Genomic DNA, 18,167 nt, shown 5'->3' with positions numbered 1-18,167 from the left:
GCACGTAATCCTTGGCATTTGGTCCCTTGACAAAAATCCTTTACGGTATTTTGTTGCCTAGGCAACGGCAACTTAGACATCAATCAAACGCGTCACTGCCGATACACCACACCCCAAACTGCGGCCATAGGCAAGGCTCGAACTTTCGAAATGCAAAAGTCAAATGCTAAATATGGCGCCCAGACCGAACTCCGACCAACTTCGCATCGAGATCTCGATACCTCATTCAAAACGCCGCCGAACGCGTGTAATACATTCCCTTGAAGCCTCTCCAGAGAGCCTCTATCGAAGAGGAGGGTTACCACCCGACGGGAATATAGCCTCGCCAGAGAACGAATCACCCGTCATGCCTATCTCCCAGACGTCTAAGAAGACAACAACCAAAAGCAGTGTCGCCAATGAGACACCCCAGAAGGCAGTAAATTCTGTGCCCCACGACGATACTCAAATTCAACGCTTACCCGTTTTCATATCTAACCTTGGCTGCATGACACACGTGGAGGACAAAGGTCTCCATTTTTGAGAAGCTTCATAATAAGATGTCCAAGAACGCAAAGTTCACCGAAACCCATTTTAAGAGGGCAGAGGAGGCACTCAAGACATCCAATGAATGGAAAAAATGGCGGTCGGATATGGCCTCAAAGAGCTCGGGAATAATTTCTCAGAATATATTTTTCCGCATGCTTCGGAAAGCTCAAGAGGTCCTTCAAGCACAATCGACGGCAAAGACACGACAGGTTCAGAACGTCTTCATTAATATCGGAACAAAAGTTCCCAAGTCCGGGATTAGTAATGAGGAGTACGCGGAAGGCCTGAAGCTTTTCAAACCCGACCTAGCTAGTATTGCCACCGATGTCAACGAGGAAAATGTGAGGTTTTGCGATATGAAGACAACCTGGGAACTCAAGAAATCGGCCGATCAGACATATGCACAATCCCAAATACAACTCTCTCTTTTGAGATGCAACCAAGTGTTCCGGGATGACCCATTTCGTCACTTCATATACTCCATCTACGTCGCCGGCGGGACATTGCGTCTCTATCAACTGAACAGAGGGCAGGTGCTGTGTTACGAAAGTGGGCTTAATATCGAGCAGAATACGTTGGATTTTCTGCGCTTCGTCAACTGGCTCATGCTGGCCAGTGACGACGCCCAGGGCTTAGCAAAGGAACCTTCTGCAATCGGTCGAAGAGCCATCAGCTTCACTCCTGCCGGATGTAAGATACCATCGCCACTCGTGCGTGTGGGTGTCGACATGGTCACGACACGCGGCACTACGGTATGGCCTGTTAAAATGCAGAAACCGAAGCCAAAAAAGAAAAAATCAAGAAAGTTACAGGCTAAAAAGGATACAGAGAACTCACCTCCAGAAGGTGACGGCGTTGCAGCGCTGAAAATGGCCTGGGTCTACGAGGCGCGCACGAGTGAAGCCGATATCCTTGGTGAACTGAGCGATATCGAGGAACTACCAAAGCTTTTTGAGTGGAAAGACGGACCTTTAACAACCGAGTTTGACGTTCTACCGGAGGCAAAACATTCCAGACAATATCTCAAAATGGGACCGAACTATCAATATATGGAGGTGACACACACCACGTCCTCCGTCATGGCAAACCAGACCCAGAATAAAGAGGCTGAGAAGGGCTTGTTCATGCCGGAAGTGAACGAGACCGCTGCCAAGTCAGCCGATAAGCCTTCATATACGAGAAGACAGCGATGGTACCTAGAAGAGTACTGTGGCGTTTCTGTGGATACCACACCACATGGCCTTTCACAACATCAATACCCTAATCCTCGAGATGTTACTGAACTTGAGCGTATAAAGGCTCTACGTTCTGCTGTACGTGCCATTCGAAAAATGTTTTGCAGAGATCGGCCCATTATCCACCGAGATATTTCTCCAGCGAATATCATGGTGACGTCGCCAGATATGCTGAACGGGGAGGGCGCCCCTCCACCTGGAAGGCTGATTGACCTCGACATGGCTTGCGTATATGGAGACCCCCATTCCGGAGCTCCCTGGCGCACAGGCACTTACCTTTACATGGCAATCAATATTCTGATGGGGGAACACTCTCGGCACAACCCATGGCATGACATTGAGAGTGTCTTCTGGGTTTTGCTCTTTGGAGAACTGAATCGGACTACTGAAGGTGAGAAGGAACTAAAACGAATTGCTTCCGCTGGCGCATCCCAGCTCACAGAAGCTGAAAAAGGTGTCGGATTAGCGTCTAGAAAAAACCTTATCGTGGGTACTTCCTGGAATGCATGGATGGGCGGTAAGCGATCACGTCTCTTCGGAAAGACTTCATTTCCAGTTATTCGGCTTATACATCGGCTGAGGGTCGAACTGTTTGGATTTGACGAACGAAAGGAGCCAGATCGTCTAGCGACCTTAGAAGACGTTGCTGCCGCGGGGAAGAGAACTATAGGCATCTCTGTTAACTACAACGCGCCTAGGTTTACTGTCCCTGACGAAGATATTTGGGAGGAAGCTGAGGAGGAAGTTCGGAAAGTAGAAACAGGCATTGGCGAGCTCAGTCTGGAGGAAAAGATCGACAAGACCGGTCAGGACAAGAGCAATAATCCTGCTAACAGAGAAGACGTCGAGAAGTCGGAAAAAGACCTAGCCATTGAGAGACTTAAGGAGGCAGTTGCCACGATCTCAGAGCGCATTGATGGGTGGTTTGCTGAGTGTATTGATGACCTGGAAAAAGTTAAGTAGTCCATGAGCGAATCTTCGTGACGTTTTCAATCTGAAAAGCTAGGCCCTGATGGGCAGAGATAAATTGTCGAACAAGGTTTCATTGAACGGCTGAATAGTAGCAAGTGCCCCTTTATTGAAAAGGAGTTATCACCCCTATGCAGGACTTGGGGGTAGAAATAGGAGAAGAAAAGGGGTCAAACTAACGTGTATATATACTAGCAACCTGGCGGGACCGGTTGTGAGGTAGACAGAGCATTCTATACATTTCAAGTTGTTCCCCAGTTCGACAGCATCCTATGCTCCTGATAGCCCGCATTCAAGGTCAATGCACGGATCGGCGGTAATTCGCCGTCGGCCACTCGCGTGTTGATTGAAGCAGCCACTTTTCGTACATTCAAGAGCTTCGAGAAATCCGAATCCAGTGTATCATATGGATGAGCAGTTGGGGCGGATGCCAGGGCACGCTGGAGAGCTGTTGCGGTCGCAGCTTTGCGGACGGTGTAGATGCCATGGTAGTTGGCTGCCAGTTCGGAGCTGGAGACGATTTGGGTCACCAATGCGAACCTAGGCCCCATTCGCACCGGTGATGAGGATTGTGCCTTTCTTCGCCGACATCTCGACTGTTGCAATTAATGGGCGCTATTCTCCGTCTTTAATGTCGCCGACGGATTCGAAAGCGGTGTTATATACGCATCATCTCCCCGTCCCGCGTGCTTCCCTCGCGTCGCGACTCGGGATCTGCAGGTCGCGGACGGACACTGCCAGTGACGTCGGCAAGTTGCCGATGGATGAGTACTGGAGCATTGCGCGACGCCAGATCCCTGACTGAGCGCCGCGGAACCCGTGACGCCAACGGCACTGGCCATCAAAATAGATATCAGCGGCCTCGAAGAGGTCCAGGATTGCCATGATCTCTCTCGGTGGAGAACATGAGCCTAGATGTTCTGAATAGGCGATAACAACCAACAATCTCCCCCCCCAGGAGTGCTCGAGACGCTCTCCCACGACCTCCCTGCCTGTTCCAGCACGGAGACTGTCACAACCTGCCACGAAATCATCTGGTCGCTCTAAATGGCCCACCGTTGGCGGTCCACATTGGGACTAGCCTAGTCACGTGCACCGCAACCTTTGTGGCTGTGATTTTACGGAGGACTTGTTCTATTTCGAAGGGGTCCAAGGGACCGTCAGACTATATACTTTCGAAGCGTGTACGAAGCGTACAACACTTCCCAAGGTCTTTACAAGCCTTGGCGTCGCCACATATCACATGGCCTTTTTCTAATCTTCTCTCAGTCTTACACCCACCACCTTACCATCACCGCCGCTGGTGGTGGGCCAAGGGAACCTCGTTCGCGCATAAGAACATGAAGGTGAATGGAGGGTTGTGTATGGGTGGGCTTTATCTCGACACGCTGGAACAGAAAGGACGTGGATATGGTTGACCAGTGGCGTGTCAGGTATCCAATCGAAATCATCCGGCACGACAATCTCTCCCAGGAATGTGTCCCCGCACAGAATTCGTGGAGAACGAGAAATCTAGCATATCGAGTGGCTTCCAAGGCCATTCATGCAAGAATCAATGTCATGTTCAATGCCATATTCAAGCTCTATACTCAACAGCTGGATCAGTGCCTTTCATGCGACCTGGATACCTCAAGCCGCCCGCTCACTGGTCGGACGGATTGATTAGCGAGGCAAAGATGGTGGGTTTGACCGTGTCCAATTCCTGCACCGCTTGAATCTCATCGTCCATGCTCTCCAAATATCTCTTTTCATCCCACTTTGGCTGCCATCCGAGTCGATACGCATTCTCAGCGACGATATCCCCGCTACTCCCCTTATCAGCAACTCGCACTCCAGATGATGACGAGAGATGCTTACCTAGAGGTGCACATAGCCCGCACGTATGGAACCGGAAACTCGAGACGCTCCGCTGCCGTCCTGTCGCTAGGCCAGATCCTGAGTTCGGGCTCTCCCACCAGGCCACGCGCATACAGACCATTGGCGAGGCCCTGGAGAACATCCCACCACGAGGCTCTATGGGCCGTGGCGAAGTAGTAGCCTTCCTTGCCGCTCGGAATGGGCTCGTTCTGCAGGATCTTATCCACCAGGAGGGCGTAAAGCGCTGTTAAATCGGATATATGCACCGCGGGCGGGATCTGGCTTCTTGTCAGCCAATTAGTCTGGATGTCACCATTTAATGGTCGCGTATGGCCGAATCACCCGTCCCTTGGAGCAGTAGGGTCTGAGTGCGCCGGGAAGAGCCAACTTACGCCTTCCTTGTCGAATTTGTAGACGGCCTTGTGCTTGATGCTGGCCCTGACGTGTGCTGGGATGCTCACTGACAGCTTCCTCCACGCGCCAGTGCCTCTCCCGTCTGTCGGACGGTCAGTTTGGATCCTGCCAGACGGCTGCGTCGAGAGATGTGCCGTCGCAGGAGTACTCACAGACTTGTGGTACCACAACATTGAAGCTTGTAACGCCGTGTAGTTGGGCCTGTTCAACGACAGCGATATCGGTCTTGACAGCAGGTCAGAAGTCAAATGTCCACGACTGATGTTGCAGCAAGGTGGAGTGACCCACCTCCCGAACGGGATGAGATCCTCCCATCTCCTTCTCCTTCTCAAACACGGGATCAGTATCTCTCACCTCCCCATACGGCCAGCCCGCCTCGGCGGTAAAAAGCGTGGTGACTCCCGACTGGATTGAGTTTAGCGCGATATCCACTGACGACATTGCAAGACTCACATGGATGAAGTACGTCGCCTCTCCACTGGCCTTGTAACGCTGGCCAAGCGCTTGGATGAGGTAAGAGGGGATTCGAGCATCGCTGGAGCTTGCGATATGAACGACAAGATCAACTACAACATCATCAGTTGCCTGTCCTCGTCGTCTTGATATGTCGACGTACTCTCATTGCGAAGGATGGTTTCCTTCACGGCCGCCTCGTCAGTGAGATTGACTCGGACGGTCCTGACTCCCGCCTTCGACAAGCTTTGGACCTGCTCTTCCGATCGGACTGCGGCGACGATAATTGTCGCCTTGATCAGGCCGCTCGTACGAGACATGAGCTCCGCAACGATGGACCCTCCGCTGTCGCCAGGTCAGCTCAGGCCAATTGGGAAGATGAGCCTCATACATGTAGCCGGCTCCGCCGGTGACGAGGATGTTCTTGACCATAATTTGCTAGCTTGAGGAAGCTTAGAGCGAGCGAGAGAGGGAGATAGTCTCAGCCCCTGCGCCGGAGCGCGCACCGCTACTTATATCCCGAATTCATCGCACTCGAGCGACCATTCTCTTATCGACAACGCCTCCAAGCAGACTATGCTTGGGCGATGCGCAGTATGGTTGAAGGGAGGATTGGAATACAAGCGCCAATCAGATCTGGGCCGGAAACCCGCGCAACTCCGATGGTGGCGTGGGTACCTGGATTTGTCATCGCCAGCATCATCAACACCGTCATATATTTTCTTCAGTAGACATACCATGGCCAGTATTCTTTGAGCGCAGATGGTCCGAAAGATGGAATCCCGCGGAAATACCACAGATGAGCGATCCAATAGCCGTCCGGCGGTCGCCCGGCGCTCGGTGAGCCCGATCGCGGCCCTCTCCATCATCCCGGGTTGCTAATGGTTGAAACAGTGCGATCAGTGTCGGGCTCGGAAGGTCAGGCTCCTCATTCTCGCATGCAGGTGCGACCGCGGAAAGGAATGGGCTTATTGACTGTTGCTGGGCAGGTCGGCTGCGACAGAGGATCGCCTTGCTCGAATTGCGTTTCCGCCAGACTGAGTTGCACCCACAGCGCGGTCGCAACCAATACGACAAGTCCTAAGCAGAGGGTCTTGATATCAGCCCGATAGTGAGCTCCCCCTGCATGGATCCTCGGAGGTCGTCTTACCATGGAGCGCTCACATGGTCATGTTCATCCAGCGAGCAGAAAATCGACGACATTGCCAAGAGCGTCGACGGCATCAAGGATCTGCTCCAGGGGCTCAATGTGTCTCCAGACACAAAGGGGCTCGAAACTGGCTCCATTCGGCACCCAAGACAACCTGAGTTATTGCAAGATCCGACTAAGAACCAACCCATCTCGTTATCTGGGAGCGAGCATCTCTGGGACCATTCGCCGCACATCATTGACTTCCTCAAGGCTGCCTTGGAATCCGAGGGCTCAAGAGATGCCCAGCCTCAAGCGGACAACCTGTTTTCGTCGTTGAGGAGCCTCGTACAAACTCTTGAAGGCCCTGCTGCCGTTCGCAACTTGCCCTCTCCGCAATCGAAGGTTACGAGATACCCGGCTGGCTCTTCTATGCCGCCTCTAGAGGCTGTCGTGGCGGTACTGCGATGGGCGAAGGGTTGGCGACTCACCTCGAACGAATGCCACGAGTCCACTGACACGATCATCAGGTCATGAGGCGAACACTAGAATCGCCTGGCTTTCTCGGATACTACCCCTTGAGACATTCGCCGACATCTGCAGAAAGGTGTATTTCGCGGTCGATGACTATACCGAAGTGGACCTTGTTCTCGCCAATGGATATTTGTTCTACATATTCGCCGAACACGTCGTCGTATCTGGGCTTCAAGACTACCGAGGCTACTGCCGACTCTGCCACGAGAATCTCCATGCAGGGCTTTCGCAATTCCCGCTCCTCTTGCCAGCATCCATGGAGGTCATTGCTGCGTTGACGCTTGGGGTCCGTATTCCGCATCGGAATCAGGATACGGAACTCGTCGCTAATGCTGACGGCAGGCAACCCACGCAGTGGACAGCTCGAAAGCTACCAGGGCTTGGACTTTTATTGCAGCTGCCTCGAATCTCTGCCAGACGCTGGGATACCATCGCCTTCACGGTCGAAGCGAAACTCCCCAGCCTCTACGAGCCGCTCAGGAACGTCTGTTTTGGGCCGTTCATCGGATCGACAGGGGCCTTTCGCTTCGACTGGGCCGACCGTCCACCATCCGCGATGCCGACATCACGCTGCCATATGACCCCAATGAGCTGCGGTCTACCAAGATCGCGAAGATTCAGGGAAGAGTCTACGATCAACTCTACAGCCCAGTGGGCCTGTCTTGGCCAGATTATGAACGGGGCCAGGTGGCTGAGGTACTCGCTGACGAGCTTCGAGCACTAATCAATGAAACACATATCGAGGTTTGCGTATGCCGTCATCGCCTTGATTGCCTCCATGGCCATCGAATCTCTGACAGCTCTCGTAGGATGCCAGCGATCACCCGAGCGAGGGAGAGACAGATCCGATGAGAGCAGTGTACCTGCGATGCGAGCTGATTTGCCAATCTTCACTCCTCGCGCTAATTCTCCGAGCGATTCCTCCCGCACCAGGTTCCCTTGGCGGCGTTTCGGACGACTGCGTTGCTGTCGCTCGCGAGACTCTAGACATACACCAGCAATGCATGCAACAAGTGCGTAGCTGCAAAAGCGACCCATTTATGATCACGAAATACCTCAACTGGTGAGCGTGCCAATTCTCCCAGCGGTGTGCCAGCTAATCCCCTGTGTCGCTGGGTTACCTGACTCACTGCTGCATCCTACAGGTCGATTCTGCACGCCCCGTTCATCCCGTTCAGCTTCCTCTTTACCCGCGCTGTCCAGCTTCTGGACGTCACGGACCTCGCCCGCTTGGACCGCTTCGCGGCTTCATTCCGTCCCGAGGGGACTTCTTCCGAGTCCACCACTCACCCACGTCGGCTGTACGAGCTCCTCTGCCAGACGGCGCGTATCTATATCGATTCGAACACGCTCCCCTCGGTCGAGGACCCTGCCATGAGCCACCCTCTGCAAGGCTCCTCTACCGAGTTCGGCTTCACCCCGTTTGGGATTGGGCCAGGAGCCGCAGCAGACGAGACTTCCACGAATGGTATGTCTCCAGACTGCGGACTGAGCGGCTGGTATTACGACAACCAGCAGATCATGAGCTTGCTGGACGACGATATCATATTCTGACCGGTTGAGACCTTGTCCTGATGTCATTCCATCCGACGTCGTCGAGGTTTTGGAAATTCGGAACTGAATAATAATGGAGCCTGCCGACGATATCCTTAGGGCTGACACCGCATTAACAGCAGATGTGACGTTTGATTGCAGTCGGGAGGAGCTGGAGCTCATGACGGCTCGACTGGCGTTACCGCAAACCGAATCGCAGCAGCAATGTACGTAGTTTACCATCTTTAACTGATGAGGTTCGGTGTAACACCGTCACACGGACCCAGGCTTCTGTCAAACTTTTGTGCAACTTGAGATGAAGGAGCGCTCTGTTTTCTATCTAGTTGTCGGGGTCCTGAGACTCCTTTTATAGACACACGAAACCCTAGCTCGTCTCGTCCCCTTTGGGTTCATGGACCGGATTAACCATTTTCCGGGGCCTTTGCCATCGGATCCAGTCTGCGGACCATATGCCCCTTGCCCCCCGGGGCCCATCGGATCCAGTCTATGGACCACCTAAAATAACTCTACTAATCACACTCGACATCCCTCGTAACCGAGCGTGAACGACGAGCCTCGACGTCGACATGGTCCATGGATTGGATCCGATGAAATCTCCCCTTTTCACGGATTAACCTTTTTCCGGATTGCCATCATCAGATTAAATACCAGACCAATCCGTGGACTATATGCCCACGGGGGGGTGCCTTCTACTCGATGTGGTTCATGGATTGGATTCGATGAAGTCCCCCTCGTCGCCCATCGGATCCAGTCTATGAACCACCCAGATGTTGGACAATAGCATTAAACAAATGCTAGCCAATCATTTACAACCGACTAGGACATTTTGCAACACTCGCTCAATAGGCTGTATCACCATTGACAGGCAGCAATGGTGACGTACGCTCGTTAGATAGATATATAGATAGGCTCTATCCTACACTCGTTAGGAGAGCCAGAGCACTCTTTCAATCCACGAAGTTTGACAGATAGACACCACCAATGCCTCATCAGCAACAATTAATAGAGAAGCGAAAGGGTCTTCGCTGAGCTGCAACGAGAGCTTCATGTATTACAATATGACGACCGATTAGCTTCTCAAAGACGTAGCACTCATACGCGCCTAAGCATGACACCCAGATTCATATCTACCTGAAGGGTTCCAATTTGGATTAAATTGTTCTTGAAAATTCCGGCTGAGGACCTGGACTACTTGTTGATTCATCTCGGTACGGCAAGATCTTTGCCAACATTTAAGCCCGTAGTTGTCTTCGTGTCCCAGACCGCAGCCAGGATTTTTTTTAGGTCCAGATGGCTAAAGTTTCCTCAGATTAAGTGCCCTACTCGGTCTGATTGCCGCACGATGGAAAGGGCAGTAGACGAATCCCTCCTGGGTTCCGAATTGTGCCCGGCCCAAAACCTTGGCCTCTCACTGGGAACACCTTCCCTAGCGCGGAAAATCCCCATTTTCAACTACGTCGATGGGCGAGAGAGTATGGAGAATTGTTCAGAATTAGACTGGGCGTCAACGATTGAGTATCTGTCAACAATCCTGGGGCGATTCACGAAATTATGGATAAACAGACTGCCGCAACCTCAGGAACACATCCTCAGCCAGTGGTCGCTAACTTGGTATCAGGAGGAATGAGAATCTTGCTCATGAGTTACACTCCCACGTGGAGAACTATTCGTACAATTGTGCACCGCCTCCTTGCCGTAACAGCCGCCAATTTCAAATCAGTCCAGCAATTCGAAACAAAACAGTTCCTTTATGACTTACTGACAGATAATGAAGACCAACGGAAATTCCTCTCATGCTCGGCGTTATGCTACCTCAGTTCTTCTAATAGTGTTGTACGGCAAGCGGGCGGTTTCATTTGCAAGTATTGCGGCTTCATTCGGAGTCTCATTAACCAACGGACATCGCAGGAGCAAGAAGGGGTTCAGGAGATATACCATGTCTTGGAGGAGCTTGCGATTTTGTCTCACACCAGGTAGCTTCATTGCTGATGCGTTTCCGACTCTTGCAAAGCTACCTATCTTACTTCAATGGTGGAGGCCTAGAGCACTGAAGTATGCGAACCGACAGGCACGGGTTGGGAGTCGATTCTGGAATCAGCTCCAGGATGATATCAAACAGAATCGTGCCCTAGACGGCTTCATGGCACAAAGTCCGCAGAATCTGAATACAGTTCCAAGGGTATCGACGATCTTCAGGCAGCATACATAAGTGGAAGTACGTGACTAACGGGTATCAAAGAAACCATCGGTATCAACTGACAACACTTATTAGGATTGATTGAAGCTGGATTAGACACAACATCGGGTTTTCTACGTATAGCCTTTAAATACCTGGTAAAATATAAGGGTGTGCGAGACCGGGTCTACCAAGCCATTCCGGAGATTGTCCCAGATGACCGTCTTCCAACTTTCGAGGATCAAGGAAAGATGCCTCTTGTCCTTGCTCTCATCAAGGAATTACAGAGACACCGTCCACCAGCTTATATTGGGATTCCTCATTATACCACCTCGGATGTCGTTTACAAGAACTAATTTATTAGGAGAGGAACGATTTTGAATATGTCCCCGTATGTGCCCCACAATGACGAGTCATTATATGACCATCCAGAAACGTTTCGGCCAGAGCGGTTCTTGAAGGCCGTTGCCGCCGACGATCCATCAGAGCCGAGGAATGGTTCAAATCTGAACACACTTTTTCTTTTGGCCACGGGCGTAGGATGTGTCTAGGGAGACATGTGGTGAGTATAGTCCCGGTTCCGGGGTTTCACAGCAGTAACGAGACTTGCAGGCAGAAAATTCGCTTTATATCACTCTAAGCAATATTTTGTGGGCATTTCAGATCTTACCACCTCTTGGAGAAGACGGGAAACCGGAAGAGGTGGATATTTCTGATAAAGCCTTCTTTCGGTCGATGGGTATGCTTATCAAACCCTACGAAGCCCTGTTCGTGCCGAGAAGAGAACAACACGCGCGTATAATCAAGGAATCGTGGATGAAGGCACAGCAAGAGGGCTTCCTCATAGCAATCTCTCTTGTTAACGTTGATGGTGTTGTCGCAGGATAAGATCCTGGAATATCAAGGCGAACAGCGCCAGTGGGATATAAGCAGGCGCAGCTATCGCGGCAAGAAAACGATAGACTTGCGATTGAGCATCAAGTGTGCAAGCTCAACCTGCTGAGTATGGCTTCTGCGAAAGAGTTCTTTAGGATACAATGCGAATCAAGTTCTTATTTAATCTAATGGCTAATGGCATCCAATCTTTTTTGATGATTAGACTCGAGGGAAATGTATTCACAAATTCGTCGAAGTTACAGCAAGCAACCAAGAAAGGGAAGTCCTTCGGGTGACAATATCGGAGGTCTAGCTACACAAGGTTACGCGGCCGTGCACTGTCATATAATGCTCATCCCACGACAAGCAGCCGAGAACTCGTCTAATACTGTTAAAATGCTTCATTCCAAGCGCACTGTAGATTTATATTGCGCCTATCGCCTCGAGCGATTCAGCAATCGAAGTAGGCTTGTCAGTCTTTAAATACTTCTAGTTTTATCCTCATTTCCATTCCGGCTCGTACTTTATGTGAGGTCGAACTCATAGCTAAGTCGTTAGATAAAGCCGTCCTTACGCAATTAACTTTAGCATTTACGAAGTTCCTCCTAAAATCTGCAAAAAATGTCATTCGACCCCTAGCGCTCCGATTCCCACCCTTTCTCTCAGCTTCTGCGTTTCAGTGTCATTATTTCCGGACCTTCAGAACAGGCATCACGAGAAAGCGCTTGGAAGAAGGTATATGTCGAACAAGGTCTCACTGAACGGTGGGAGAGTAACAAATGCCCCTCTATTAGGAAAAGGGGTTATCACTCTATGCAGGATTTAGGGGAGAAATAGGAGAAGAAAAGGGGTTAACTCAACGCGTATATACACCAGCAACCTGGCAGGACCAGTTGTGAGGTAGACAGAGCATTCAATACGTCTCAAGTTGTTCCCCAGTTCGACAATTCCCTCTTCAAATGTTGATAAATACAAAAAGGCGACAGATGATGACTCCCTCTAGAATCCACCGCCCAAGCACCCAAATACCTTCTCTGATAAGTGATTCATGTCTTCTCCTGATGGCGCAGCTCTTCTTGGGCACTCTAGCAAGCCAGTACACAAGCACCGCACCAGAGATGTTGAAGATAGGGTACATGAAGATGCCAAAGTTCCTCCATCGCTGGCCGTAGTAAGCATAAAGGTCTCCGAGGTAAGTATTGGTGCTCCCTATGGTACAGAATGAGCACGTGTCCGTTGCGTCAGGGTTCTGCAGGTATCCTCCTGCAGTATCGACATAGTCGCTCATGTAGCGGGCGCACGTCTGGCCGACCGGTGGCGCGAAATGCAGGTACTCGTTGGCGGCACAAACAACATTGGTGTTTGCGACGGCTGTTGTCATCAGACCTTGAACCATGTAGGTGAATGGCGAAACCCGGTACATGAAGATCCAGAACTGTGGGAGACTATTAGGGCTGGCGAGAACACCGCAGAATATCAAGCACATCATAAACAACAAATTGGCCATGTTGGCACCTGCCTCGGCGGTCTGGAAACCAGCGATGATAAAATCTGTGAACGTAGATGTAAACATCATGAAAGCCCAGAGAAAAAGGAAGAACAGGGCGCCGCGCTCCGTGACCTGGTGTTCTCGCTCCGCGTTGTTATACAGGCCAATGGGCTAGTAGAAGCAGAAGTACATTATGACTGACGTAAGCGTGTTCCAGGGAATCTCGACAAGTATTTGGGAAACCATGAAGACTTTCCACGAGTAAACCTTCGACGGACGCTCGCGGACCTCGTAAAGATCCCGTTGGACGACAAAGTAAGGCATGGTCTGTTGCACCATTTGGCCGAAAATTGTCAGGAGATTAAAAATGGCGAACATCTGATTCTGCAAGCCCTGTACAGTATTCGAGGCCTTGAAAAATGCAAAGCCTAGACAGGTCAGCATGTAATCTCTACAACACACCGATAGATAAGAACTGACCGATGAAGGCTGAGACGCAGGTCACAAGAGAGGTCTTGGAATAAATATAGGACGGAGTTCGCCAGTACTGCTGGAAGACCCGATATAGGACCTGTTCAAGTTGCAAGCTGAAGGGAGCTGCGAACTCTCCCGAATTCGCTTCGTTTTCGGTCTGGACTATAGTGCTTTTAGTGTCGGCCTGAAGCCTTTTTAGCTCGGTCTGGACAGCATCGAACTCAGGACTTTCACGCCAGGTCTGGTGCCAATTCACGTCAGCGGTGGAGCCTGGAGCCGCACCGATAGCTTCCAGCATCCATTCGGCGGGGTTAGCATTTGCAGGGCAAGGCGGAGCGCCGTTACGTTCGAGATAAGAGATCATAGTCTTGGAGCTGTTGCCGATGTCCCCAAAGTAGACAGTCTTCCCACCCTTTTCCAATAATAGCAGCCGATTAAACCGTTGGAAGAGGATAGCCGAAGGTTGGTGGATAGTGCATAGAATAGCTTGTCCGCTATTTGTCAGCTTCTCCAGGAGGTCGAGGATAGACCAAGAAGTCTGACTGTCTAGACCAGAAGTAGGTTCATCGACAAAAAGTAATAGTGGAGGCTTGGTCGCAAGCTCAACACCAATTGTTAACCGCTTACGTTGTTCGACGTTAAGCCCTTCGCCGAGCACGCCTACGACGGCATCGGCGTATTCTTCCATGTCCAAGAGCTTAATTACCTCGTCGACATAGGCAAGCTTCTCTTTTCGAGACAGGTGTTTCGGCTGTCGAAGGAGAGCACTAAAGTTGAGGGCTTCTCGGACCGTGGTGGTTTCGAGGTGGAGATCTTGTTGTTGGACGTATCCAGTGTTCTGCTGAAATGATGAGTCGCGAGGCTTACCATTGAAGTTCTATCGGCTAAGCAGTCAAGGAGGGTTGTCTTTCCAGCGCCCGATACACCCATCAAGGCTGTGAGAGAACCAGGCTTCACCCAGCCATCTACATGATCCAGAATCCGGCGAGGCTCGCCTTTTATCTTGATGTCGTAGCAGACATCGCTGGGGGAGTCCCAAATTTAGTAACGATCTTGAGCCGCGAACAACGAGAGGGCTCTTGGTAGACTTACCTCCAATGAAACACACTGGTCCGCTCTTGAATAAGACCTACGACCTTTTCAGACACGCCCCCAGTAGCATTTTTTGTAGCAACGGCGGCAGAAAGAGGAATATTGGCCTCGGAGTCGTCTTTTCTCTCCTTAAACTGAGCAGGCTTGTAGCCACGACGAAAAACTAGGACTTCACCCTTGGATTTCTTCGCAGTGACAAACTCGGTGAAGCCCATGTAAAGAGCGTGGAAAAAGCTAGACTTTGTCAACGACCACAGCAAGCGAAGGGAGGGCCGAGGAGAGTACATGATAAATCCAAACAAAATCCCGATATTACGCCACTTGTGGCTTGGCAAATACTGGAAGGAAGATATAATGTAATCCGTTCCTTGAACAATCTGACGCCCAGCAACAGCACCAACAGCAGAGCATATACGGTTGCTGTTTTTAACATTTTCGTACCCGGAAACTGAGGGGTCCGGTACGTATGATGTGCAAAGGTACTCTCTGCCGGCGAACTGTACACCGTTAGTCAGGCGGTTGAAGAGTGTAAAACAGGGAATGGAAGCAAGATACCTCATTTATCATCAGACATTCGAAGACGTATGCCATAGGGTCGATATAGTTGATCCACCTGGACCATCCTAACATATAATCGATGGGAATGACGAACCCCGTGAACATGACAAGAGCCAGGATGAGGACCGCGGCCGGCACCATAGCTTGCGACAGGGTGCGAGACGCAGAATCGATCGATCGAAAGATGCCAGACATCGCCATAACGGCAAGGAAAGTGGTAAATAAGAAGAAGAAAAATGCTCCGGGCTCACGTCGAAGATTAGTCATAAAGTCTGCAACCCGATCAGCAACATTCCACAGGTGTGAGTGGCACATACAAATGATTGAGTTGAAGACAATGGTATTTATAACCTTGTAGGGCATATCCATCAGACTGGAGGCGACCGCCTCGGCAGACGGGTGGTAGAAAGCGTAGCGATCATGTTTCTCAACAATTCCGCGCTGAGCATATAGGGTAAGGATTTCCAAAGCAGAACTGAAGGCGTTCATTAGGATGGCAAAGAATAAGAGGGCAGTACGCTAGAAAAAGCTTCCTGTAGTGAGTTGGAGGTTATAGTATACAGAGGAGACGATTAACCCCATAATGATATTGGCAGTCAACTGACCGACCGTGAGAGATGGGTCGCCTATAAGACGTCGATATGCGCGCCAGAGACACAGGCCGATCTGCTGGGGATACGATAGTGTGTAGGGGGACTTGGCCCTTTGTCCCTTGGCCTGCTGAAAGGCCTCGGCATCAGATCCATTGAGAGGGTGGGCAATTTTGTACTCTTCGATTTCAGTCCGCAATGCCCTGTGGGCAGCACTATTTCTCCATGCCGTAGCAAATTCATCCGGAGTCCTAGGTGCACTGTCTTCAAACCCAGGTCGTATTATGCGTTCCTGCGGACTCGTCATAGAGGTCAAGAAATCCGGGGATGTCTGACGAGCAGGACACTCGAACCCTAAGTCGATAAAGTACTGACGAGCGGCATGAGCTCGACCAAAGAATATTTTCCGGCCCTCGTAGAGGACCAAAGCCTTGTCGAAGAGATCGTACGCGCTCTGTGGAGCCTAATAGATGGAGACGACGCAAGTATTCTAGAAAAGTTCGGTCTGCAGTCTCAGTGTTTTGCAGAACTCGATGGCGTTGGCGCTATCTAGGCCCCGAGTGGAATTGTCCCAGCATTGAAGGGGGGCACCGGATAGAGCGGCCTCGGTAATGGTAACGCGTTTTCTTTCGCCGCCCGACACCCCTCGAACGTACTCGTTACCGACCCTCGTGTTTTTCGTATAGCTAATCCCGAATATAGCCATCACGACGTCTCTCAAGTGGTCCGAAAACGTAGTGTGGGTGATGCCGCCGGGTATATGTCGTGGAGCGCGCGCGCGAGAGGCAAAGGTCAGCGTCTCTCTAGCTGTGAGCATGGGAAAATGGACATCGACCTCAGCGGTGTAGATAGCTTCGCCACGATGGCGCGGTTAGGCCCTGATAGTTGAAGTAAGACCGATCGTCAACATATAAGCCGTTCGTCTCACCAGCAATGGTTTTCAGCAGTGTAGTGCAGCCAGCACCAGAAGGACCGAGAACCACGAGCATCTCGCCCTTGTGGAGAACGCCGTCAAAATTGCGAAGGATATCGATACGACGCCTCCCATAGCCGATAACTCTGCGGACCAAGCCGGTAGCCTCCAACCACACGTTGGCCACGTCTTTCTGGTAGTCAGTACCGGCACTGTAACCGAAGACATTCAAATCCTGAAAGCAGACGCCACTGGTTCGGAAAGACACCCCATCAGCTGCTACCAAGTTGACGAGAGCCTTGGCCCACGCGCGAGCGTTGAACTTGAAGCAGTTGGGGTTCAGGGGGGAATCGGGGTCGTGAGCTGCGAATACACTGCCGTTGAAATCTGTCCCTTGTCAAGCTCGTGACAGTGAGGTGTATGTACGTGCCAGCTCCTGAACTAGGCTATCCCTCCGCTCCAAATCCTTAGCGTCATCGTCCCTTGTGGCATCGGCGCCTTTATCCTCGTTAGGAGTGGCGGTAGCAGTGTCGCTCGCAGCATTCTCGATTACGTCTTGAGCGCGGCTGCTGCCATCTTCGCGGGAGACGCGATCGGGCAACGACTGAGGACTTGTGGAGGTTGCGTCATCCCGCCGTTCACGGTGTTGAGTAAGAGAGTTCGTCGACGTACCGGCAACCTGTGCCGTATAATCAAGATTGCCGAAGGCATTGGTGCCCGTGAATGCCATGTTAAGCGTGAGAATCCCGGGGTCGGGCCTTAAGCTACTCTTGCTTGATGATGTCTTCTCAAGACCCAACCTGGTAATCGTGGCTCCCGTGTAACGGAGTGAGGATGAATTTGGGGTAGATGAGATATATAATGAGCGAAAAGGCCTTGAAAGAAATGCTACTGAGAGAAATTTCCATGTTCAGGTTACTGAGGCAGGTTTTCTAGGAATGCGAAGCTAGCTGGCATGCTTTACAGTATGCACAAGGTGCGCATTCTTGAGTTGCGGCTAAGCGGAGATCCCGACTTGCCGAGTGACTACTGTAAAGAAGTGGAGAGCAAGACGAAAGCATGGCTAACGTCTTAGCCACCGGGCCACCCGCCCAGATCCCAGATACTGGACAGCCCATCATTAGGCACCCCCCTGCCTAAAAATCGGCTACCCCCGCCCACAACGATAATGCATTGAATTTTTGGGACGCTCTTTGCACAACTTTTTGTATTGCTGTCGAAGTATCACTTCATTACACCTAAAGAGAGCCACATCCCGAGTCCCACAAGGTTCCATTGCATCGTGGTTGAGATATTTAGGTCCAAAAAACGCAAATTTTTGGTAAG

General features: G+C 51.2%; 8 protein-coding genes across 8 annotated transcripts; 4 read left to right on the top strand and 4 right to left on the bottom strand.

The window, feature by feature from the left end:
• Positions 1–539: 539 nt before the first annotated feature.
• On the top strand, positions 540–2,726 carry Z518_07828 (uncharacterized protein; the record flags this gene model as incomplete). The annotated part of the gene is made up of 1 exon (XM_013413571.1): positions 540–2,726. One exon carries the CDS (start codon positions 540–542, stop codon positions 2,724–2,726), a length of 2,187 nt encoding a protein of 728 aa, XP_013269025.1.
• Positions 2,727–2,974: 248 nt separating this feature from the next.
• Z518_07827 (uncharacterized protein) lies at positions 2,975–3,283 on the bottom strand (the record flags this gene model as incomplete). The annotated part of the gene is made up of 1 exon (XM_013413570.1): positions 2,975–3,283. The coding sequence occupies one exon, from the start codon at positions 3,281–3,283 to the stop codon at positions 2,975–2,977; it is 309 nt and encodes a 102-aa protein (XP_013269024.1).
• Positions 3,284–4,374: 1,091 nt separating this feature from the next.
• Z518_07826 (uncharacterized protein) lies at positions 4,375–5,888 on the bottom strand (the record flags this gene model as incomplete). Its single annotated transcript, XM_013413569.1, has 8 exons — positions 4,375–4,537; positions 4,590–4,867; positions 4,982–5,085; positions 5,156–5,228; positions 5,292–5,408; positions 5,457–5,569; positions 5,620–5,801; positions 5,848–5,888. 8 exons carry the CDS (start codon positions 5,886–5,888, stop codon positions 4,375–4,377), a joined length of 1,071 nt encoding a protein of 356 aa, XP_013269023.1.
• A 694-nt stretch (positions 5,889–6,582) lies between these two features.
• Z518_07825 (uncharacterized protein) lies at positions 6,583–8,673 on the top strand (the record flags this gene model as incomplete). The annotated part of the gene is made up of 5 exons (XM_013413568.1): positions 6,583–7,063; positions 7,116–7,405; positions 7,462–7,869; positions 7,929–8,182; positions 8,265–8,673. 5 exons carry the CDS (start codon positions 6,583–6,585, stop codon positions 8,671–8,673), a joined length of 1,842 nt encoding a protein of 613 aa, XP_013269022.1.
• A 1,551-nt stretch (positions 8,674–10,224) lies between these two features.
• On the top strand, positions 10,225–11,205 carry Z518_07824 (uncharacterized protein; the record flags this gene model as incomplete). The annotated part of the gene is made up of 3 exons (XM_013413567.1): positions 10,225–10,646; positions 10,806–10,888; positions 10,946–11,205. 3 exons carry the CDS (start codon positions 10,225–10,227, stop codon positions 11,203–11,205), a joined length of 765 nt encoding a protein of 254 aa, XP_013269021.1.
• Positions 11,206–11,232: 27 nt separating this feature from the next.
• On the top strand, positions 11,233–11,737 carry Z518_07823 (uncharacterized protein; the record flags this gene model as incomplete). The annotated part of the gene is made up of 2 exons (XM_013413566.1): positions 11,233–11,385; positions 11,462–11,737. The coding sequence occupies 2 exons, from the start codon at positions 11,233–11,235 to the stop codon at positions 11,735–11,737; spliced, it is 429 nt and encodes a 142-aa protein (XP_013269020.1).
• A 943-nt stretch (positions 11,738–12,680) lies between these two features.
• On the bottom strand, positions 12,681–15,827 carry Z518_07822 (uncharacterized protein; the record flags this gene model as incomplete). Its single annotated transcript, XM_013413565.1, has 8 exons — positions 12,681–13,385; positions 13,443–13,642; positions 13,695–14,526; positions 14,556–14,712; positions 14,781–15,014; positions 15,066–15,277; positions 15,336–15,610; positions 15,656–15,827. The coding sequence occupies 8 exons, from the start codon at positions 15,825–15,827 to the stop codon at positions 12,681–12,683; spliced, it is 2,787 nt and encodes a 928-aa protein (XP_013269019.1).
• Positions 15,828–15,857: 30 nt separating this feature from the next.
• On the bottom strand, positions 15,858–17,571 carry Z518_07821 (uncharacterized protein; the record flags this gene model as incomplete). The annotated part of the gene is made up of 4 exons (XM_013413564.1): positions 15,858–16,391; positions 16,592–16,614; positions 16,857–17,228; positions 17,268–17,571. The coding sequence occupies 4 exons, from the start codon at positions 17,569–17,571 to the stop codon at positions 15,858–15,860; spliced, it is 1,233 nt and encodes a 410-aa protein (XP_013269018.1).
• Between the last annotated feature and the right edge of the window lie 596 nt (positions 17,572–18,167).

The sequence above is a fragment of the Rhinocladiella mackenziei genome (genome assembly GCF_000835555.1).
Source record: "Rhinocladiella mackenziei CBS 650.93 unplaced genomic scaffold supercont1.6, whole genome shotgun sequence".
In the NCBI taxonomy this organism is placed as follows: domain Eukaryota; kingdom Fungi; phylum Ascomycota; class Eurotiomycetes; order Chaetothyriales; family Herpotrichiellaceae; genus Rhinocladiella; species Rhinocladiella mackenziei.
This window is presented reverse-complemented; position numbering and strand designations above follow the sequence as displayed.